The sequence below is a fragment of the Pholcus phalangioides genome, unplaced genomic scaffold (genome assembly GCF_987345545.1).
Source record: "Pholcus phalangioides strain wild (caught in Gottingen) unplaced genomic scaffold, Ppha-v1.0 ptg000009l_1, whole genome shotgun sequence".
Classification (NCBI taxonomy): domain Eukaryota; kingdom Metazoa; phylum Arthropoda; class Arachnida; order Araneae; family Pholcidae; genus Pholcus; species Pholcus phalangioides.
The window spans coordinates 10,934,567-10,959,971 of record NW_028301602.1 but is presented as its reverse complement, the minus strand read 5'-3'; the positions used below and the strand labels follow the sequence as shown (position 1 = coordinate 10,959,971).

The window sequence follows — 25,405 nt, the reverse complement described above, 5'->3', positions numbered from 1 at the left end:
AGACAAAACACGAAAACCTAACGAAAATCAATTCAATGTGATTTTCACTGGATTGCTCAGCTACATATTATAAACTTGGAAAAAAGATGCTTAAACATTTAGGCGGTCCTTTAAACCAGTTAGGAAAGGAATTTAAAAAAATTATTCTCAAAACTTATGATTTAAACACATATAAAAAAGTTTTATACAATGAATAATTATTTAAACGTACACAGCACTTTATTAAAACCAAGAAGCATATTTTATACACACTGAAAGAAAATAAGATAACATATTATACCCATTCACTGATAAATCTTACTTTTTTTTAATATCTTAGAAAATTTTGCATTTGGACACATAAAAATAAAAAAATGAATTTTATTCTGTTTAGTGAACTGATAACACTTCAAGCTAGTTTTTAGAGGAGGGTTTTTCTAGCTCCGTAGAGTGTTATCAAGTGAACCCCTCCTAAATCTTAAATTAATGACAACAAAATTTTAAAAAATACAAAATTTTAGGTATATTTTACCTTGTTTTCAAAAACCTGGTTGGTTAGGGTGCGGCTATTCGGGGAGGTTGGAGGCCGCAAAAAAAAAAAATATATATATATATATAAATAGACAAAACACGAAAACCTAACGAAAATCAATTCAATGTGATTTTCACTGGATTGCTCAGCTACATATTATAAACTTGGAAAAAAGATGCTTAAACATTTAGGCGGTCCTTTAAACCAGTTAGGAAAGGAATTTAAAAAAAGTATTCTCAAAACTTATGATTTAAACACATATAAAAAAGTTTTATACAATGAATAATTATTTAAACGTACACAGCACTTTATTAAAACCAAGAAGCATATTTTATACACACTGAAAGAAAATAAGATAACATATTATACCCATTCACTGATAAATCTTACTTTTTTTTAATATCTTAGAAAATTTTGCATTTGGACACATAAAAATAAAAAAATGAATTTTATTCTGTTTAGTGAACTGATAACACTTCAAGCTAGTTTTTAGAGGAGGGTTTTTCTAGCTCCGTAGAGTGTTATCAAGTGAACCCCTCCTAAATCTTAAATTAATGACAACAAAATTTTAAAAAATACAAAATTTTAGGTATATTTTACCTTGTTTTCAAAAACCTGGTTGGTTAGGGTGCGGCTATTCGGGGAGGTTGGAGGCCGCAAAAAAAAAAAAAACCAGATTTAAAAAACGTAAGATCTAAAAACATGACAAAATTTGTTGAAATGAATTAATCGGCGTTTTTAAATCTAACAAAGCATTTAATTTTTCGGACAGTTTAGATTGAACAATTAGATTAAATAAAAATAATTTTTATGTAATCAATAGTTTGTGTTTTATAGCAACTTTTTCAGTACCTGGTATTTTTATTAGAAAAGCTAAAGAATAAATAAAGAAGATAAAATTATCACTTTTCATGTTAGTGCGCGCATAAAAAAGACATTGAATATTTTTATGCTCGTACTAGCATACATAGTGATAAAAATAAAATCACCTGAAAAAAGAAAACAATGGATAATAGAAACAATGAACAGTAAGTTTTTTTTTGTCTTTATACAATTTTTAGTCTTTAGAAATATTAAAATATTATTATCTAACAAATTTCATTATCTAATAATTTATAAAAATGCAAGCCTACTCGTTTACATATATAAAAAAATCAATGTTTTCTATCTTTAAAACTTGTAAAGTTGTGTTTAGTTGTGGTTTTCGTGTTTTATTTGAAGCCAGAACGGGACAATTTTTGTGAGGGTGCAGCCAGAACGGGACAATTTTTGTGAGGGTGCAGCCAGAACGGGACAATTTTTGGTGCGGTGCAGCCAGAACGACCCAAAACACCACTACTTGAATATTGATTAATTCATCGATTTTCAAAACATACTTTTATACAAAATGACATTTCAGTTCTTCATTGAGGTAACGCGCAGTTATATACAAGTAGTATATTTACAAGTAGTATATTCACTACAGTGTGAAAATTGAGGTCAGAGACCCCTGACACTACAGTACCCGTCGCTAATAAAACCAACTGCTTTAACAAATCACTAAAACGAAATCAAATCAATACCAATCACATTATAAAATTCCCGCTTAATAAAATAAAGCCGCTCCCACCGCTTTAAAAAATTAAAATTAAAATTAATTTTATTTGCTCAGAGAGAAACTGAGTGAAACCCGAAAGGAACTTGAAACTAGTAAATTAATTGGTCTCATTTAAAAGAGACTGATCCAAGGCTTCACGAAAATGTAAGCCATAATTTTCTTTAGAATCTTTTGTGTAAAACATTTTTACTGTCGAACCCCGTTATATCGCACTGACCCCTTTCCCCTAACGCAAAAAATTGTTCTGGATTATGTCTCACAAGTCTTTGAAATGAGCAGAGGATAAACAATTTGCAAGACATCACAGAAAACAGCTATTTACAAGCAGCGATCTTGATAAAACACGCTAACAGAGAGCGAACTACGAAAAAAGTTCTCGCATTGATGATAAAGTCCAAAAACTGACCACCTCTCTTTGTCCGTGGCATCGTTTTATGGACACTGCGAATTTTCGAGAAATAGAAAGTTCCAGCAAATTCTATTTCACAACTCATAGTACTGAATTTGTGGCACCACTTTCTGGTCAGAGAAGCCCGACAGAACGTTCCAGACCAATCGCGTGATTTCTCCTCTTTTCCTCTTGGCTTCGTTAACTTAAGGAGTTCTCACCAAATTGCGCTAAACATAATTTTCGTAACAATATTGTGAAATGATACATCATATGTGGGGGAAATAAGTCGCTAGTAATTGCATAGAAATAAAAGAAAGGTAAAGGTTTCCTAGGGTTACAACAAAGCCTTGCGGTGATGAGGAGAGAGAAAAGAAAACAGAGAGAGCTTGTTTAAGTTTATTCCACAGGCTTTCAGACGCAATATTACGTCCTTGATCGGAAAGTGGTTAACAAAATCAAAGTCGTCTGGATAAATGTGATTTTAATAAGCGACGAGCACTGTACATCAAATATATTCAATGTTGGTTTACCTGCGTTTTCTCGGACCTATGAAACGTAAAGCTGCGTAAGACATTAGCCAGACACAATTTAACTTCCATCAGAGCAAATCTCATGGCAATGCAGTTTCTCGGACCAGCACCAAATGGTAAATACACGTAAGGGTTCCTTGAGGATTTCTCTTCGGGAAGGAACCTGAAGGGGAACACGAGAAAAGATTGAAAAAAAGTTAATTATAAAATATTGCTTTAATACAGCGTCACATAAAGTGCCATTGTACATAGGTATGTTATTTATTGTCATTAGGTATATTATGCATATAGGTAAGTTATTACAACATTACCTGGAAGGAATAAATTTATCTGGATCTGGATAATATTCTGGATCATGATGCAGCGCATATACAGGTACACCTACCATGGTACCCTTAGGGATCTTGAAATTCGTGCCACCCAACATGTAGTCGCTTGTTGCCATTCGTGTAGTGCTGAAAATAAAATTGAATTGATTCTTCTTTTATTAAAAATAGTTTCAGTTTCACATTATGGTTCAAAATATAGATGGCAGCATTCTATAACAAGCACTACACAGAAACAAATTTCACTTTAGGCTCACGACACATACACGCACAGGTTCCAGCATGGGCCCTGGTCTTTTTCGACCATCTGCTTATATCTCTTGATTGAGACAGAGCAGCGGCCATGATCTGGTTGGGAGAAGGAATTTTAAATTATGTAGTACGGACTTTGTACACCACACACAAAAGGAGTCTTCAACGCATGGCTCGCAGGCCACATGTGACCCTAGAATCTTTTTACAGTAGCCCGCCGACGAAAAAAGCTAATATATTTACAGAATTTATAGACACGCTGAGAAAATCTCAATGAAAAACTATGTTAAAGGATTGGTGTGAAATAATGAATTTCAAATTTGCTTCATTCTTAAATGAGAAATAATTTAAGAATCAATGAGAAATAATTTCTTACTTATTGAAAGAAATCATTTCAAAATAAGTCGGAAATAATTTCACATGTCATGAAAATTCATAAGTTTAATGAAAGATATTTTAAAAAATTTGAAATGGATACATAGGCATATATTTTCAGAATTAATGAAAATGAATTATGAAATGTTTCTAGAATTAATGAAATATTTTAAACATAAAATGAAATATTTGCAGAACTAATTTAAGAAATGTTTCCGGAATGAATGATAATTAATGAAAAATATTTCCAAAATAAATGGGCAAGTTTTTTTTCCAGAATTTATTAGAAGAAATATTTCCAGAGGAAAAAAAATCCTAGAAAATATATATAATATATAAATAAAATTTTCACATAATATAGGTCCCTCTGTTGAACAGGAACCTTGTTCTCAAGTCCCAGGTTCGAACCGAGGGAAGAATATAGGTAACAAAATATTATCCCTAACGAGCTAGAGGCGACCCCCGATAGATGGCACCTTTATTTCAAACCCAACTCGTGAATGGCAATAAATTGCAATGTAGCGGTCGTACCGGAGTTGGTATTTGGTTATCCTTCTGAAATGATGGCTTTGTGACAAGAGGGAAAAAAATTAATAGTTTCTTCAAACTGAATAAAAATTCTGATCGATAGGTATATTCAAAACAGAGAACTTACACAGGTGCTTTGCCTAAGTCTTCTCTTTAAATTGGTTTTTCTCGTCTTACTCTTAAAAGTAAATTTAACGTCTTAAGTGCTATTTTTTTAATTATTTTCGGATAGTTCGAGTTTTTGGTGGTATGGTGCTTCCTCGGTCCACCTCGGATTATTGAGACTTACCTGTAAATTTTGTGATATTTGGTCAGAACATGATATCTCCAAAAAATGACTTTTTGATCTAAAAGTAAGTCTTGCTTATTATAACTAATTAGAAGTGAGATAAATGCACAAATACAGTACGTGCCTAGTGCTAAACAACATGCTTATGATATTTTCATTAGTATTTGGGACCAAACACCACCAAATTTACGGATGAAGAAATTTTAAGAATCACAAATCCAATTAACCCCTTTATGTGCTTTGTGAACAAATTTGGATGCTCTCTATTTAACGTATCAGCGATAAAATTGATAATCTTGTTCGTACATCAGGGAAAAAAGGAAGAAGGAGAAAGAAAAAAATAAATTAGAAGAGGAAAAACAGTATAGTAGATGAGAGAGAAAGAGATTACAGTTAACTCTTTCACACTCACACTAATTTTGCTCTTTCGCTTTTAAATGAAAAAAGAAAGATACATTAATATGTGGGAGGGAATTATTAACACGAGTATAGAAAGAACGGAGGAAAAAAACCAACTTCAGTTCATAGGATTACAATGAAGCTTCGTGATAATGAGGAGAAAGGAAAGAAAACAAAGAACTGGGTTGAATTTCTTTCACTGGCGTTTGGACGAAATATTTCGTCCGTAATCGTAAAGCGGTAAAATTTACCTCACGAAAACTGAACTTGGTCAGTTATGGCAAAAAGAGTAAATTACGGATGTATTAGGGGCATCTTGAACTGCTCACGTGATTAGCACTTCAAGTCTTCAGGGGGTTGGTGCACGAAAGTTTTCCAAAAAAAACGCATTTTCCAATTTTTTAATTTTTAAATACTATGAAATTTTCTGCGTCTAAATGTGTCTAAAAAGGTTTTGTTCTACCTGTAATAAAAATATATTTTTTAATATTTTACTATAAACTGCTTGCAGGCATTATACAATATCTATATACATATGTTTTCCACTGCAATGTTTTTTTCCAAAAAAGTTTTTTGTTAGATAAGGAACATTTTTTCGAACAACCGGGCGGGGCGCATGTGTGGTGTAGTAGTAGTAAGTAGGGCCTCCAAAAAATGGCTCGGGGATCCATGATGTTCTTAAGTCAGCCACCTCGTTGGGCAATTTGCCTGTTGTGGCGTTGTATTCGTATTTGTATTTGTATAAATTTCGCAGCGTTTAAAAATCGAAAAATGTGTTTTTTGGGAAATTTGCGTGCGCCAACCCCCTTAAGCAATAGAAGCTAATATAATTACAACAATAATATTTAAGTATATTTGAATTTTCAAGTTCCCATCCGGTATGTAGATGAGAAGTACTTTCAGATGCAAAATAAAATTCGGAAACTTTACTATAGGTAAAGATAGAATTAAAGATCATGTTTTTCTCAAATCAAAGTAATTGACCAATTGGAAAGGATTCTCGGCTGCCTCATCGCACATTCACTATTAATCAATATTCAACTAACATTCGTGGTCTACCCGCCCCCTGCATACACATACACACACAAAGAAGAGAATGGAACCTAAGCCTGGGATCTTTTTTTCTTCAATTTTTTGCACTATAAATTTATTAGAAAATTAACATAACGGGCAAAAATTTGAACCGGGGAAAGGGAGTGAGGGAATTGCTTTATTTTTAATATTTTACGAAAACTAAAAAAAGAATATGGTATCGGAAATTATCGAGAATTCTCGGGAATCGCGATTTACCGTTCCCGATTCCGGAAGGTTCCGAGGTGTCGGGAATTAGAAGCCCTACCAATGCGTTTGGTGCATCGTTTTTGCAAGCGTACAACGTCATATCAGGTGTCCGTTATCGAGAAGTTTCACTTTCTTTGGTAACATAATGTAGTTGATGGATGGGTCAATATTTTTTTAATTGAATTTCAAATAGAATGGTAGTGACGATAATGAACTCAACATCCGAGTGTTAAATATTGAAACGCAATCACCTTAATGCAGGTGGATATTTTCGCAATGTCTCAGACACTACGGCGTCCATATATTTCAGGCTCTGTATGTTTTCATAAGTCAGCTTTAATAAAAGAAAAGTTTTGTATCAGTCGATATAAAACAATAAAATCACTCAAATTATGTATCTAATAGTCCATATAATCTAATATATACTATTAAATATACATATACATTATTCACATCATAAAATGACAGTACAGTATCATTGATTTTATTTGCTTTGGGTAATTATAAAATATATGATAATAAAATGCGTCTATAAACTCCTAGAATGTTTTAATGAATAGTTTTAATCACACAAGCACACAGATTTACCTCCTCCTCGCGCATTAACAACTCATCGATTTCTGCTATGAGAGTTTTCTGATGTTCCTCGTTTACAGCGAGCTCGTATGCAGCGAATGCAAGCGTTGATGCCACAGTTTCATAGCCTCCAACAAAAAACATTACGCAGGTGGCCATGAATTCGTTCTCGGTCAAGCCTGATGAATGAAATAATTAAATAATAATGGTAATATATTAGCTCATATGGATATTACATTCGTATAATCGAACCATATGCTTTGCACTTGGTGTTTTGCTCTGTACTCTTTAATATTAATGTATATCTTTATAATCGAACCCCATTATATAACCATAAGTCAGTGGGCACTTTAGAGTTTTACAGAGAAATACATGATGAATTGTTCTGAAATTTTAATTATGTTAATTCTATGCTTGTGCTCACCATTTTCAGTGAAACTGTAGTCACGAGTGCATTTAAAAGACCGACAAAAATTAAATATGAAAAAATAAATGTTTTTGATCACCCCTTGTATCAGAGAAAACTCTAAATGATTTGTAACTTTTACAAAACATCTTACCTGCTATTTTCAATGCGTGTGCGTGTGCATTTTCATGAAAGTTTCACGTATTTTCACAGAGATATCTACTAAAACTCTCTACTAACTACTACTGACAGCAATATGTCTCTTGCATATATGATATTTCTCTCCAAAATACAAGAGTCAAAAACCATTCTTGCTGGTCTTGTCAAGAAATAAGAGACGTGTACCTTTGAGGTCATTTTGCTGGTAAGTGTAGAAACTTGATGAACAGCTCACAAGTAAACATCGAATAAAGTTGCTTAAAAGCATCAATGCCGAAGCGAGCTCAAAAAATATACATTGTCTAAAAAATGTAAGAAACTCATGTTGCTTGAGCATTGCCAAATAAAGGGTTAAAATGAAACTACAGTCGAATCCCGTTATAACGAACTCCAAGAGACCGAAGAAATCACTTAGTTATAACAAAATTTCGTTATAAAGGAATTTCCAATTTTTAACATGCGCAAAAAAAATCGCATCAGAATTTGATTCTAGGGGAAAAAAATAGTTATTTACGTTCTAGATAATAAAAAAAAAAGAATGAAGTTGAGCATTGCAGTTTTTTGCATAAGTTTTACTTAATTAGCATTTTAGAGGCAAATATTCCGCAATTATTATTTTGCACAAGTATTGTGGAAGCTAAGGAAACAACAAATTCCTCTAAAGCAGCGGTTCTCAACCTTTTTGACTCGCGGAGCCCATTTTAGTAAAAAAATTCTACGGCGGATCCCCGTAGGCCTATTTCTTAATTATTCATCAAAGTTATTGATTTACTTTTACTACTTAAAAGAATTTATAATTATTATTTTTTTAATTTTACTGTTTTTTTTATTTTTCTCGAGCAGCCGTGGAGCCCCTGGAGAGTGCACAAGGAGCCTCGAGGAGCACCAGTTGAGAACCGCTGCACTAAAGTATACGCATGCTCGAACAAATGGTCTGGAAGGTTCTCTTGATCTGATAAATATCGTTTTAGAGTTCCAAACTAGCTAAGGCTTCAGATGCTGTAGGTAGCAAAGCATACTCTAGTGCAGCGGTTCTCAACCTTTTTTTGACTCGCGGATCCCTTTCTGGTACATAATTTCTACGGTGGAGCCCTGTAGGCCAATTTTTTATTTACCCCTTTCGCTATTTCACCAGCTTTCCATTCATTCACGTTTTTCATATCAACTGAATTTGCTTCCCCGCAAATCTGTTTTGCTACCACACCACACCGTTCGTTCTTTTAAACGATCCAACCAGCCGACACTTTTGCTTGAAAATTTTCGCATTCAACAGCACGTGTGAACTCCAAAACCTTTTCTCCTATGAGTGGACCACCGGTAACTAGCACATTTCGGGAACGAATGTCCTGATACCAGGTAAAGACCGCTGCATCCACACATTTTGTGAATTCGAAAGTTAGATCTTTTTCATAGGAGATCCTATAACTACCGTTTGAATTTTCAATTTCAATTTCGTCCGATTTTTTCAAAAACTTTGAAAGAGTAGATGGAGATTGACTCTGTTGTTTTTCGGATTTTTGGTTTTAGAGTTCGTTATAACGGATTTTTCATTTCGTTATACCGGAATCGCGCAATACATTGTTACTATGTAAATTGATTTGAAGGATTGGAAAAGATTTCGTTATAACGAGATTTTCGCTATAACGGCATTCGTTATAACGGGATCCGACTGTATTTGATATTTCAGGAGATATGAGCACAGTATTTACGGTTAGTTGGAGTAAATGGAAACACGGGTATTTGCAAATGCGCGTTACGGACCAAAAATTCATTCGATATTTTTCACGATATGGGGCTGAATCGGGTGACAAGAGTCGTCAGGCAATAATCGTTATGAGGCGCCGCTGAAGCCTCATCATATGTTTACCTTGTTTTGTTTGTGAAGCTTCGTTTTAAGTCATTCATTGCATTTGTGTCAACCTCAAAACTTTCTATTTTAAGGGCATTTTTTGAAGTTAAAAATTTTAATGTTTTAGGTTTATCTGCTGTTATGTTTCAACATGAATTATATACACAGAACGTAAATGAAAAATTTTATAGGTTAACGTTTACATTTACCCTATATTTTGAAGTGAAACTTCCTTAGCCGGGGTAGTGACTTTTTGTGGGGGGAAGGAGATTAATCACAAAAGTGAAGCACTTTATTTTTCCTCAAAAACCCTTCCGTAGAATAACTGATTGTGTGATGAAATTCCGAGAAGCAGGTTGTGGTGGGGGGGGGGGGGGAACCAATAGAGATTCGGCCGTGTAAAAAAATAAAGTTTGATGAGGATGTTGGTTTAGACCAGTGATTCCCAACGTGGACGTTAACGCCCCCTCGGGGCGATGGAAAGTTCCGGGGGTGGGGCGGTAGAAGCTATGGGTATAACATAGGATCCTATGGTCTAAACCATAGTTTCCCAACCTTTTTTGTCCCATCGCCTCCTCCTTCAGAAATTTTTTCTCCCACCGCCCTCCAACGCAATCTAACCCATAGGATCCTATGTTATACCCGTAACTTCTACCGCCCCCCTGGAACATTCCATCGCCCCCAAGGGCGTTAACGCCCACGTTGGGAATCACTGGTTTAGACAGTTTTTCGGACAAAGACAGTTTATTACCTTTCCCTACCCCCCCCCCTCCCGTGACGCTGCAACCCCTGGCTACACGAGAGTATATCTCGCACGCGAACGCAAGTTTTGCGACGTCACAGTGCCAGCTCTTACTTGGCTGCACTGTCATAACGTAGAATACGTCCAGAGCTCTTCACTTTTTCTCTTTTCCTTCTTTTTTTCTTACTCTTTACTCCTGCACTAGACTTGCACCACTTTGTAATTGACTGTTTTTAGGAAACATGCAATAATGAGTACCATTTCAATTGACAGAAAAGCAGTTGTAGCATGCGTAGGAAAGACTGTGAGAGATCACTTTAATGATTACTTTCGCTCTCCTTATGGATCTGTGCCTTGGAAAACCCATTCTATGAACAATGAGAGAAAATTAGATCAAGTGGGTAAAGTTTGGGGGGGGGGGGGTTAAGACAAATAAGGGGTCAACATGATCAATCTTATTTAAAATTGAATTTAACATTTCCAAATTATATTTAAAATAATTAAATCCTTCGAAATACAATTTTAACAACGCTTAGTTGTTAAGTTCAGTGTAAATATCGTGGAATTCGGTTGTACACTCCACTTGTTATAATCTAAAAACGTGCGAGGGAAATTAGAATTTAAAGTTCATATTCATATTCTGTGATAATTTCATTCATATTTTTGTGATAATAAGTAAAACTTCAACAAAAACGCACACGAACATTGTAAACAGCAGGTAAAATGTTTCTCAAAACATTTTACCTGCATGTTACAAATCATTTGCAGCTTTTTCTGATACAAGATTGATCAATAAATATTTTTTCTTATTTAATTTTTTGTCAGTCCTTTAAATGCACTCAGGACTAAATTTTCACTGAAAATATTGTGAGTACAATCATACAGTTCACATGACCAAAATTTCAGAACAATTCGTCAAGCATTTGTTTAACAATGCCAAAAAATTTCAGTGTCCACTAACTTATGGCTATACCAATAAGTGTATGTCCATTGAATAGATCAGAAGAGATTTCATATACGCATACATAATACAATACTACCTTTACCTTTTTTCTGATGAGATATATCGACATTTTCCGAGTGACCATTGGCGTAGCTCGATTGAACGTCATCGTCCAATGTATCGATGTCAATATCACGTTCTTGTTTCGTCTCATCTTTTGATTCCCGATATTTCTCCCGGGCCTCTAATAGCATCTGAAGAAAGTCATTTCTGGTCTATGGATATTGAAACACATTTATTGTACTAGATTTAAAATTGAGCATTTGAGACTGCAAATATCGCAAATATGAATTGCGATATGCATGTACGATTTGCATTTATTTGAAACTTATATTTACCTCTCCCCTAGACTTTCGTTCTTCTATCAGTTTCACTGAAACTTTCCCAAAAAATTCAGATCCAAACAAATTAGATGCTTTTATTCTCAAAAGTTTCGTAATGCGGTTGAAGATAACTTGAATACAAAGAAAAAAATTAGTGTATGATAGTTTCTCTGAGATATACCCAAAAATTCAATATATTGAATGATTTATTTTTCCCCGGGATCCTTAGAAGATCACGGAAACATTAAAAAAAGCTTTATTCTTACGAAATAAAACCATCCGTAGCTGGCCTGATTTTCCGAAGACATTTTTCGCGGCTACGACGAAAGGATTATCGGGATCGTTATGGGAATCGATTTTAGATCCGAATGCTGTAGACGCAATCGCATCCATTGTGAAGGCACCAAAGAACCTATTAAAAATTATTTGTTTTAAAATTTGCAACTAAGAAAACATATTTCTTTGAACATTTAATGCATTCAAACTCAATTATAACGACATCGAAGATTCCGCGAAATTTTGTCGTTATAACCGAGCTTACAACCAAGTTTGACGTTTTCAAGATCTTTCAAGTATGAAAAGTATAATCAGATGCAATCAAAACTGTGTATGAAGTTGTGGGGGGGGGGGGAATGAACACGTCCAGGGCAGTCTTAATAGTATGAGAGGACCTTGGGCAAAGTGATTTTTCTGGGTGACCCCCTTGCCTAGATAGAAATACCTACTACACAATTTCCATATCGCCGATTCGTCAAACGGAGATCATCCGAATTTCTTGAAAATCGCTTAAAATGTTAAAATAATACTTCATACTGCTATATACAGTACTGTTACAAATCTATAGTAGGTACTCTTAAAAATAATATGATGACTTTCTATTAAATGTGTTTCTGTTAATTTCTTCATCTTTGACATAGTTGCTTTACGTCCCATGTGTACGAGACTCAGAACCGTCCGCATGAGAGACATGCATCGCATCAATGAATTCTTGGGGGGGGGGGGGGGGTGCTCTTATAAACTTTATTGGAGGGGAGGGGGCAAGCTTCCTGCGTCCCGGTGTCTATGCCCAACATGGTTATGTTAGTAAAATGAACTCATACAGATATACGTACATATACGATCTACCTTGCGATTATCGAATTTGTGACTAAAAAATGAAAACAATTCAGGACTCAAAACAGTGGCAAAGTGAACATTTTTTTCATGAAAATAAGAGGACAGCCGGACAATATTTTGCAGAAGAGAAAATGCTCAGTAAAACAGTAAATCCAGTAAAACGGGACGTATGGTCTTCGTGTTAAAATTTGTTGAAAGGTACGTGCATTGGAAAAAAAAATCCTCATTGTGGCATGGCTTGGAACCACCACCACTACCCCTGGCTAAGGATTTAAGTAGGCTTCGTTGAAAAGATAGAGCCTTTTCGAATAAAAAAAGTAAGGAAGGGAAAATGACGAAACAATTTCAACCTACGTTATAAGCACGGCTCATTAACTTTGCGACGGGGAGATACTCCAGATGAACTTGAATATGATTGCAGCATGGGCTAATGAATGGAGCGTGACCTTTAAGTTGTTGATAAGTGCATAGTCGCTCATTTTGTTTCGAACAACCCACGTTTCACTTACGACTTAAATGGTATTACTGTCCCGGATGCAACTAGGGTCACTAATTTGGAAATTCTCATTAACGAACGGCTTAGGTTTTCCTAAACATTGTTCACGGTGGTCAAAAAAGTGAACATGATAACTCGGTTTCACTCTTAAAAAGATCTCCGCGTTCTCCTAAAGTCATTCTTCCGCTTTTCCGAGACAGTTCGTCCTGAACTGGAGTATCTCATAAGGTTTTGGAGACCATACCTACAGAGGGACATAGACTTGGTTGAAGGGGTGCAGAGAAGAGCTAAGCGTGCTCTTGTTGGCACGCAAGGCTTGAGCTATGAAAAAACAGTTGATTTCCTGAGTATGTTCACATTGGAGGAACCCTGGTGTCGGGAGGGATATGATCGAAGTGTTTAAAATTTTCAACGGAATGGATCGGATGAGCCATGAGTTATTAATACACCGTCAATCAACTTCTTCGACTTGGAGACACCGCTGTCGTTTAGTAAGGGACAGTTCTAAGTTGTGGTTTCGCAGAGAGTTTTTCTCTAATAAGGTTGTTAATAAATGGAATAGCTTACCTCAGGAGGTCGTGAATTCTAACCAACTGATACGTGCAAAGAGAAGTATGATAGACATAGTGAAATAAATCGAGAAGCTATCCATACTTAGATGAGCCAGCCATAATCGTTTCTCATGGGGCGGTGTATTATATTTGCTTATTAGTTTTTTCTTCCGCTATATGCTTTAATGGTATTTTTTTTGTGTAGTTTATGTTTGACATCCACATTTTCATGGGAATCTTTTTTCAGTCACCTCGTTGGGCATTTTGCATGTTGTGGCCTTAGTATTTGTATTTATTTGTATTTATCCTCTATTACCGAAGCCACTAGTTATTGGCGTTATAACTGAGATATTGTTACAACGGAGGTTGTTATAACCGAGTGAAGCTGTAGTTTTTTCTTCTTCTCGGCCACCTACCTCGTTGGGCATTTTGCCTGTTGTGGCCTTCTCACATTTCTTATTAGTATAAATTCACTCTGAAACATACCTTTTAACGTCTACCAATTTTCCAGCTGATGCAAGGGTTTCGAGATTGTTTTTCAACGTTTCTGTGCAATCGAGAATGATGTCCGTCATCTGTGAAAATATATATTCATATCAGTACGTATAATGTTCGCAAATGGTTAAGAAGACTATTCCAAGCTCTAAAAGTAATGAATAGGGCTCGGATTTTTATGCCCCCTAAAGATGAAACGTCGTTGCTGATCGGTAAATTCAGGTTTTTTAACCTATCAGCAACGACGTTACATCTTTAAGGCATTAAAAATCCAACCCCATAATAATGAATTTTCATTTATAAATATCGCTAAAAATAAGAAACAGCCTGGACTCGGGGTTATTAATTTGAGTCTGTTAGTTAACGAAGTGAAACTTACTCTTCTAATTTTGCCGGTAGAGAAGCCCGGGCTCAGAACAGTCCTGGCTCTTTTCCAGTCTTCGCCTTTGAGGAATGAAATGTTATTGTCGAAATAAGGATCACCAGTGGCGACATCCTGTAATTTTTTGCGATAGGTGTACATTACAGTATTTATTACTTAGTCATGAATTCCGGAACTTTTTATTTAATATTACAGCCTTAATTAATCTTTTTTTTTTTATGTATGAAACTTACGTAAAGGGTGTTTCAACACCACGTTTTCAAATTTTAAGGAGATGTAGGGTACACCTAGACCGGGACTTGGATCTCATAGCAATGCAGGGTCGGAAATGGTTTCCTCGCTCTAGTGTACACAGAAAAACAACAGAAGTGAAAGAACACCACTAAGCCAAGGGTGCTCAAACTTTTGAAGAGTGCGAGTCACTTCATTGGTTTGAAAACTTGCCACGAGCCACATGAGCGATATGTAAATGTGCCGCGGATCACTGAAGTGATCTGGGAATGTGTTGCGTTTCACTTTAGTTGTCTCGGAATGTACCGCGGGTCACTTGACACTAGAATGACCGACGGAGTATGTGAGACCATGCACGCTATTTCTGCTCTCATATCGTAAGGAATAGATCCAAAGCTTTAGAATTTTTTGGTTTTTCCTGAGTTATCATGTTCTTATAATAAAGATTTTTTCCATTATCCTTCTTGGCAACATCCGTTGAAACAATTCAAAACTAAACCTAGGAGTGATGTAACACTTGAATCCTATTACTGGGGAAGAAATAAAAATCTTCCAATCCCGAATTCACTCAACACTCACGCACATCAAGGAATTTCGTTTGCACAAAATGCTTTAAACACTATAAATAGATTAATAAGTGAATGGTTTCAGCCCTTAATTGTTTGTGTTCCAACTTTTAAGGGCTGACCGACAAATTTATTGTCTTTAAAAAAATATTATACCTTGCTTTTGAAACATTAAAACCACCGAAAAAGCTATGGGGTCTCACAAACCCCCATCGTCTTTCTAGGTAAAGTCCATCGACCCATTTTTCTAATGTTATCTGTAAATATACCTATTGTCACTCAAGTGGTTCGGAAAGGTGCCACGAGCCACTTAAATGATCTACATAGAATAGTCCTCTATGTAGAATAGTGCTCTAAGTCACTTGATTGATCTGTAAATGTGCCGCGGGTCACTCAATTAGTCGGGGAAGGTGTCCCAGACACATCTGACCGATCTGTAAATGTGCGCAAGGCACTTATGTGGTCCAGAAATGTGCCGTGGGTCACTTAAGTGATCTGGGAATGTGCTGAGGGTCACAAAGAGTCTGTGCTGCTTAGTTAATTTTTACAAAATTATATTTAAGGTCGCAGGCCACATCTGGCCCGCGGGTGATGGGCTGAGCATGTATGGCGTAAGTGCACAGGCGTTTAAATAACAAATATGCATGAATAGAAGTGACGAAGGTCAAAAGTAGATCTTCAAAGGCAAAGTTTCACCCCCCAGCTTTAATGCAGGTCTCACATCTCAGAAGCATGAAATTTCAAAGATCCTGAAAGATCTGAGCATGCCTAGGACTACCCTGTGATTCGTACAACCAGTTCCTCAGCGCTGCCATACAACAGCGTTTGTCAACGGGGTGGTGTCATACAATAGTGTTTGATATGCCTCAGTATGAAGGGGAGCAGAAGCCAACAACAGTACAATGCCAAATACAGAGTGGGGGAAAGTATTTCCAACCCTCTGCATTGCTATGTAATTCCGACTCGCCTGGGTTTCACCATTGTGCTCCTGAAACATTGTAAACGTGTTGATGAGACCCTTTATTTAAATATGAATAAGAATACATGTAGTTTTCTTTAGGACTTACCATACGATCCACGAAGTATTGAAAATCTTTCACAAGAATTTGTTTTATTAGTTCCGGATCTCCGACATTCAATTGCGGACGTCCAAAAACATATAGCCTGAGTGGATAAGTACATACATCATGTATATAATATCCATGATCAAAAATTGTTACGTGAGAGTTATCCTGTGTATCAACAATCACAATATAATTTACAACAACGTCTTCTCAACGTCATGCGGAATAAAGACAGAATTACACAAGTTTCACGAAATCTCTTTTGTGCTAAATTTGCATTAAAAAATTATAGCTTAGGATAAACAAGAGCATTAAATAATAATTTCTTCATTAAATCAGTTATAAAGTATATTCTTATGACTTTTTTCTAATTTTTTAACTAAGGCTTAAGCTCTTAGTTAGAGCCATATGAAGAGCATCATAGGCTCTTTGGCAAGGGATCAGGGGCAGCTGTCCTAGCTGCACTGAAATTATCAGTCTGCCAATGCATATATATATGTATATATATATGTTTACTCTTAAAAACCACTACTATTGGCTTACGAGGTGCGTGTGCGGGAACTCCTTGGCGGGCAACGGACCAAATGCGGTCCTCGAAAGATGTTCTTGTAGAAAAGTATCAATACCTACCCAACATGACACATACATTGGTTGTTATATATTTCCTTCATACAAATATAAGAAATCATGCAAAACAATTGACAATTATCATTTATCAATTTATTGATTCTTAATGATAAGAATCAATAAAATGATAGTCCTACAAAATGATAATTTTGATTAAATAATCTCAAGTTAAATAATTGGTTATATTTTATATATCATTCAGTTATATTACTTCGCCACAAAGAACAACAAGCCTACAACGATACAATTATTCAATCTCATTATCACTTCACTCATAGTTAGAATAACTGATGGCAGATGGCGGCACTAAACACAACAAGCATTACACTATAGTTTCTCAACCTTTTTTCTCCCATCGCCCCCCCAATCGCAATCTAACTCATAGGATCCTATGTTACCCGTAGCTTCTACCACCCCTTTGGAACATTCCATTGCCCCCCCCCCCCCAAGGGGGCGTTAACGCCCACGTTGGGAATCACTGCATTTTACAGAGGAAAACTTAACGTCAGGTTCACAACACGCACATTCCAACATGTACGGATTCGATAGAAGTTCCGCAGAGATATGTGGACGAGTGCATGCGTGTTTCAGTAGTAGTAGTTATATTACTTAAATGTGACTTACGTATATTACTTAAATTTTGTATTTGATCGGTTATAATTGTCTCCGAGGATGTGACGTCACTCTCCGCTATCCATACAAATGTTTTTAACAGCTGGTTGATGCGAAGATATATTTAGGAAAGAGAGAAAATTCAACTGCCTGCGGGGAATCGAACCAACGCCATAGACCACTAGACTATAGAGGCCACGAATATCTCAATCTTTCCTTGGAGCTCGACAGTCCGTGTACTGTCCCGTTCAGTGCACACGAGCTCCAAGGAAAGATTGAGAAAATCGTTGCCTCTGTAGTCTAGCGCGTTCACCCGGAAAGTGAAAGGACGTAGGTTCCATTCCCCGCAGGGGCAGTTGAATTTTCCATTTCCGAAATATATCTTCGCATCAGCCAGCTGTTAAAAACTTTCATATATTTGTCTCATAAACACACAACAACAACAACATTAGATAAATTTGATTGTACAAACCCGAACAATTTCTTGTTCTTCATATAACCTTGAAGAATAGTTTCAGTCATTGGCTGTAGAACAAAAAAAAGTTATTGCCGGTTAATATTAATTAATTATTTTTCGTGCATAATAAATTGTTTTAAAGGAATTTATTGCATTCTTTAAAAAAGCGCATTTATAATCACAAACACTTCTTGATTGTACAGAGTGTCCTATAAATTCTCTAGTTTAAAAATTCAAAAAAATTGATTCGAACCGCAATATTTGAGAAAAAGTTATTCCCACGGAGGATTTCCCAGGATTTTTGGTACTAAAAAAGAATTTATTCGATATAGAGAGCGATGCAAGAAGCAGATCACTAGAAATATGCAAATCAGATTCCTACAAAATGCATTGTGTATGACTAACAGCTCATTTCTGACTTTTCTAGTTACTAGAGCCAACGAAGATTTTTATTGTGATACTGACGTTGGTGGATAAAACACTATTGGTTAAGTTGTTTTACTTCAGCCATGAATCATCGGCTGACGCTTTACGAACGTCTCGAACACGGAAGATATTGAAGAAAACTTCGTCCAATAACTCTTATCTTACTTTCTTACTTTCGTGCAACGCCCTCTATTGCAAAAACTTGAGTTAATTTTTTTTCTATACCAAAAAATTCCCCTTTTTCGTGAGAATAACTTTTTTGCACACCGCATTAAAATATATTAATCCTATCAATTTTAATGAATTTTTAAACTATTTACGAATTTATGGGACACCTTGCATATGAAAGGTTAAGAGAAGGATATTTTGCTATTCAACAATGTTTTCTGCAATTCTTTTTTTTCCCGGAAATTAAAAAACAATAGAAATAAGTACAAAAAAATTGAAATTCTGAGAATGAAAAATGAAATTAAAATCTAAAATAATTAAAAATTAATAGAATTTCCAACCATTAAATCATAAATTAAGTCATTCATTTCAATAACAACCTTCATAGTTCATCTAAAATTCCCCTACAGTTGTATTTTTTTTTAAGGGCTAACATTTTTATTTCAAGATAAAAAAATAACATCATGCAGGACATTTCAAGGAGTAAAACTAAAAGATTTTTTTAACAGATTTATTTTAAAATCCCCTACACAATTTTTTAAATAAAATCCATTAACTTACATAAAGGAAGATTTTTATTGTACCAATGAGAGAATTTAACTTGGAAGAGTGTGGTATCCCGGCATCTTTGAAGATATTTTCTGACAGGAATAGGCTTGAGATGATGAAGAAAGAAAATATTCATTTTTAACCTAAATATTTATACTCAGAATAGCATGTACAATCAATGTTAAGATACGGCATTTTTTATAGCAAAAAATCTTTTGTGAATGCAGCCTTTTTTTTTTTCAAAAAAAAAAAAAAAAAAACATGTAGAGGAAACATTTCTTAACCAAAGCAAACCTTGAAATGAAGTAGTTTTAATATTATCGCATTCTATCTATTTTGTGTGCAAGAGATTAGAAATACATAACCCTGCAACTGAATGTAGTTTCATCTCTATCTCTGTGACTTTGATAGAGATTATGCTAGTAGACACGTTTTAGAAACAAAATTATGCGCTTGGTTTTGCCGTGTTTCCTCTCAACCTCTCAACATTGCAAGTTTAGTGAACGATATTTAGTAACTAATGCAATCACCTGATGAAGAAATATCAAGTGCTCAAAATCATACCATCACTGTGAGTTATTAATATTTTTTATGGTGGAACATCGTGCAGACCTACCTTGAAACAATATAAAACTTGATATTTTCCTAGTTTACCTGGGAATACTCACACCAAATTTGGAACTTACACAATTTTTAACTCTTCTTTTACTTTTAAATACAATTTATGTTTCAAACTTAGTTCTAACTTCAGCAACCCCTATTTCTTCTCTTCCATCCATCTTTGGTTATTTTCTGGTTAAATTTTTCAACCAAAATAAGAAAAAAAGAAACCATAAAGTTTACAGTGTAGGATGTACTTAACACACTTTTACCAAGTGAATTTCTTTAGGAGGATAGGTGAGAAGATATTTTATTGTTCATCAGTGTAGCAAATATTGGCATCACGGATGTTGTATCTCTAATGCAATCACGTATTATCAAATGAACTGACTGGATTAAAGATTTTAAAAACATGTATAATTTTCTAATTTTTTTTTTTTTTTTTTTTTTTTTTAAATTTCGGAAGGAATTCGAAATGTGGTGCTCTTATGCTGTGTAACTATTTGTTTAGACAAATAACCTAATTTTTGTTGTTTGGGTGATGCGTAGTTTCGGGCCAGTTTGCCATATTGTGCTGAAAGCATCATTGAGAAAATTGCATTGTTATATGCTTATGATACATTTGTGTTTTTTCTCTGGTTCAGTTATTGCACAACTCAAGTTCGTTGACCGTTACATAGGTTGATCATTCGTTGACATCTTCGTAAAGAGTTTTTAACATCTTTACGATCACGGGTTAGCATTACGTCAAAACAACAGTGGAACAAATTCAAACAAGTTCTCTGTGTTTTTCTTTCCTCTCTCTTTACCATTGCGAAGCTTTATAGTAATCCAGTCTATGGAAATTGCTTTTTCTTTCCCTCTTTCCTTTCTATACTCCTGTCAATGATTTTTTTTTTTTCATTTATATAATGTATCTTTCTACTATATACATGTAGAAAGATGAGAGAAAGAAACACGAAAGAAGAGGGTGAAAAGAGGACTCTGAAAAAAACTCTCTTACACCTAACTTACAATTTTTACTTTTACATTCTTTTTTCTTTCCCCTTCTTCCTTTTTCTAACGTGCGGTTAGATTAGGATAAAGTTGCCAGATTTATCGCCGATTCGTCAAATAGAGATAATCCAAATTTCTTGCCAGAAGATTGTGCGTGAATGCTTTTTCAACTACAATCATTATCATTTCAATCTGCATAAACTTCTGTCTGTCATGTAGGTTTCTTTAGAATATTTGACAGGTTGGTTTTATGGCCACGTATGCCATATTTATTGCATATGCGCGAGTATCAAATTTCCCGAAATTTTGTGTAACCAGGTCCTTATGGGGTGGTCCCCAATTTCTATCCACTAAGAAGGAAGAAAAAACAATTAAGATCTGTTTGAAATAGGTCACTTGATAAAATTTGCAATTTTTGATTCGTTATTTTAATTTAGAAAGGCTTTACAAATTAAGCCATTTATAAATAAATGGCTTAATTTGTTCAGATATGTATGTTGAAAACTTCATTGGCAATATTATCTTCACCTGGTGGGAATAACTCCAAGAGGTAGACTCTCTGTGAAACAAAAAACTTTTTTACACTCCGTTGTGATATACTGGGTGGATCAGCGATGTAACTAGGATTTTCGCCCCCTTTAAAACTAATTTTGTAACGGTGTTCTTTGTTCCCACCTAAAACTGCCACCCGGGCAGTTTGGTTACATTCGCTCCAATGTAACCAATAGGTTTATTGGTTGTTATTGTTGTTATTGTTTTAAATTTTGCCGAAAGATCTTTTGTCAAATTTTTATAGTGCATAATTCCAGCCTTGGCATTTATATCCGTAAATAACTGAATTTCTTTAGTACAACCCGAATATGCGAATTCCACTAATTTTAGAAAAATCACATTTGAAATTCAATTCACCAATAATGAAATATTAAGGACTGGAACGGGTTTCTGTCGAACTTTTGTGGAAGTAAAAAGCCGATATTTTGACTTTCATCAATACGCTATCTCTATACATCATTAAAAAATTATTATTTACAAGTTATTTTTAAAAACATTTAAATTTCTGTTGCAAACTCTCGGAAAAATGACTGGAGAAACACAGCAGTATATAATATATACTGAGAAATTCCGATACTCTTTTAACGTATAAATAAACGGATTATACACAGGAAATTGTAGAAATAATTTTAGGCGTTTTTATTTTTAATTTACGCTACATTGTTCTTTATATTGTCTTTAAGTTTAAAAACATATAAATACCTGTGAAAAATCCATGCCATAAAGCAAACGAGCACGAACACTACAGAAGTGCTGACAGGATCCATCTTTGAACGAAGCGAGAGTTTGTGTGTTTGTTCTTCCTAAAACGTCGTAGCAACTGAAGTGCTGAAATGATTAATAAATGTGATGTGTTTGTGCTTTTTTTCAACGTGCGTTCTCAAATAAAGATAGAAAACGTTTGTGATATAGTTTCTAAAGGATAACAAGGAAGTCTAGTTTCATTGGAAGGAGAAATAAATAAAATTTGTGACGTCCGTTTTAATTGTTATACGTCAGACAAGAGAAGAAAAGGATACTATCAAAAAGAGAGAAAGAGAGCAGAGAGATATCATTTTCCACTGAGTGTAAAATACAAATACAAATACAACGCCACAACAGGCAAATTGCCCAACGAGGTGGCTGACTTGAGAACATCATGGATCCCCGAACCCTTTTTTCCCCTACCTACGAGCCCTACCTATGTGATAGTAATGTGTGGTAAATGTGATACCATTTGTGATAAATGTGATACCAAATGTGATAAACCATTTGTTAATGGTTTAAAAATTCATAAAAATTGAAGGAATTGGTATATTTCAATGCGGTTTGCGAAAAAGTTTTTCTTATACAAATAGAATTTTTTTTTTTGTTTTTTTGTTGTTTTTGGTACAGAAAAAAAAGTAGGATAAAATTTTTGTCGATTAGGGCATAATCTGAGTGATTGAACCTAAACTTTTCTGCAATTTCGTCTGCGTCCGAAACGTAAAGTTTCAGCCAACAATTCTTTTAATTTATCTACATTTTTGATTTCTTGGAGCGCATATTGCATTTGTTACTTTGGGCAATGACGTTGCACTTAATTCGTTCCCTCCCTATTTACTCTACACAAACACACACTTATGCTCTGCACATACATGCGCAAACTTGTCTTTCTTCTTCGCAACGGCCTAGAGGAGCTATTTTGTAATTCGCCAGACAGTAGACAGACTCAGTGGTCTTTGAAACGACGAGAAAAATTAAATTCTGTGTGTTTCTGTTCCATCCAAATGCAAAATGCCTTTCACACTGTTAATTTTTTCCCCTCTCCCTGATTAGATATTGATTGTGTAATTTTCTTCCTTCCCTCGTATGTGAATGTAAATATTCACATTCACATAGATGTGTTACATACTGATACTTTTATATTGAAGCGGTCGTAAAGCTCTTGTAGGCATAAAAGATGAAAATCTCTCTGAAAGTTTCTCTGCCGGGAATCGCATCCTGGTTCTAGCAAGCTCACTGACCGATATCCAACAAAAAAACTATTTCATCATTATAATACGCATATATAACAAGGAAAGAAATAATTGTGTTATTGTTGCATAAAAATAATGCTCGATGCGTATTCTGAGTAGAGACATAATAGTCACCTTCAACTCAGCCATAGGTCTCCAGGTGGCAAAAGCACCCACAACATTAGCATTATAGCCCATCAAAGAAAGAGGCTTTAGGAATATGAATGTGAAATGAATTTGCATAAAAAACGTTTGTTGTTTCCGTAAAGGTGAAAATTAATGGTCGGTCGCCACGTGCCACGTGACGACCAGAGATTTGTTAGTGGAGATCGAGATTTTTTGCTCTAATCGCCACCAATTTTCCACAGTGTCAAACTAAAAGAGAGAAAAGATCGAAGAAAAGAAAATCGAATGAGGGAAAATCAACAGTATAGGTTTTATGCCCCTTGACAATGAAAAAAAAATTATTTGGTCTCCCTGGAAGAAAGACCACATTCCGAGTAGAAAATGCTTATAGAAACATTATGTACACAAATTTCAAACCATCAAATATATTTTTAATCACTGTTGGAGAAGATGACTTCTCCAAAGTTCACTAAGTTTGAGACGATGCAAATTCTATTGACGATTCCACCAAGCAATGTTGATGTAGAAAGAGTATGGAGCGAAGTAAAAACCCATCACATTAACGATAGATCAAGCTCAATGAAAAAAAGCCATAGAAAACACGGTTTTCAGGATTTTAAAGTTGAAATATTATTAGAAGATTTTAATGCTGGAGAAAGCGTTCAGTTGTAGTTGCAGGATGCTTTTCGAAGCAGGCGTCCGGAACTTAGAGATTAATTACTGTGTGGTATATTTCAGCTGATATGTATGTACAGAAAAACCTCTCTTTTGCGGTCACCGACGGGACAAAAAAAATCATCCGTAAAAAGGGTGACTGTTAATGGAAGTTTGAAATGCATGCTTTCATTATACAAGGATAAGTTATTATTTGACCGTAAAAAAGGAGTGGCCGCATCTGAAAGATGTCCCTTAAGAGGGTTTTCACTGTACTTACTAAAACAAATAGTAGGTGAAAAATAAATAAGTGAAATTATTCTTTATTTGTACTTTGTTTGATGTGTTTAATATGAAAGAAAAAACTTTTATTTTTTTTTTTTTTCGCTCGCGTTCCTGAGCAGCCACTGGATTTAGCAGGTTGAGTCACCATTACTATTTAACCGAACATGCACGTCGTATACATTCCTCGACGGAATATCTGACGAATCGGCACACATGTGTGTTCTGATTGTATGCTTGGCCCTAATGTATTAATGTTGTTGAGTTGCGCTAGTTTCGTGTTTATCTGCCCATCTGGCTTCCAGTTACTGGAGTAAAGATGGAAATGCTTAAATTTTTATGTTTTGTCTTTATCGTATTGTAGGTCTGCCTTTCTTTCTTTCAAAACGAGCACAACTCAGGTCTATCACCATCTATGGGTGATTTACTACCTAGTGAGCTGTGCCGGAAGTGTAACTGTGCGTGTACATAACAATCTGAATGCGTATGTAGTGTTGTGATTGATTTTCAGGGCTGCCATCTACATTTCAGAAGTGAAGTAAGTGATGTGTTATGATTGAATTACATTTGTACTGTTTGCAGGTCTGTTGCTCTCTGTGGCGAGACTTTTTAAAGGGAATATCGGCTCACATTCGCGCCTTGAAGTTGGGAACCACAGGAAACCAACTTCAGCCGACCACCACTGTGGCAACGGTGGGGTTTGAACCCGTGACTTCGCGACGCGAGTCCGTCACTATGACCACGCGACCACCACAGTGGCTGTAGGCCTGCCTGCTCTCTGTGGAGAGGCTTTTTCAATTGGGAGGCTGACTCACATTCGTGCCTCAAAGCTGGAAAACCGCAAAAAAACAAACTTCAGCCGACCGCCACTGTACCGTCAACGGGGTTCGAACCTGGATCCTCAGGACGAGAGTCCAGCATGATGCCCACACGACCACACAG

The 25,405-nt window shown here is 35.4% G+C and overlaps 1 protein-coding gene across 1 annotated transcript in view; it reads right to left on the bottom strand.

Annotated features, from left to right (window-relative positions):
* LOC149081737 (uncharacterized) overlaps positions 1-25,405 on the bottom strand; it is a 53,192-nt gene that overhangs the window by 14,003 nt on the left and 13,784 nt on the right. Inside the window, exons 14-27 of the mRNA XM_089235749.1 lie at positions 23,537-23,611; positions 22,128-22,228; positions 19,290-19,383; positions 18,150-18,202; positions 16,442-16,538; positions 14,575-14,691; positions 14,187-14,275; positions 11,804-11,949; positions 11,553-11,668; positions 11,258-11,429; positions 7,068-7,234; positions 6,731-6,813; positions 3,341-3,484; positions 3,030-3,192 (exon numbers count right to left, since the gene is read on the bottom strand). Coding sequence (XP_089091875.1) covers positions 3,030-3,192; positions 3,341-3,484; positions 6,731-6,813; positions 7,068-7,234; positions 11,258-11,429; positions 11,553-11,668; positions 11,804-11,949; positions 14,187-14,275; positions 14,575-14,691; positions 16,442-16,538; positions 18,150-18,202; positions 19,290-19,383; positions 22,128-22,228; positions 23,537-23,611 — 1,617 coding nt within the window. The remainder of the gene's footprint in view (positions 1-3,029; positions 3,193-3,340; positions 3,485-6,730; positions 6,814-7,067; positions 7,235-11,257; positions 11,430-11,552; positions 11,669-11,803; positions 11,950-14,186; positions 14,276-14,574; positions 14,692-16,441; positions 16,539-18,149; positions 18,203-19,289; positions 19,384-22,127; positions 22,229-23,536; positions 23,612-25,405) is intronic.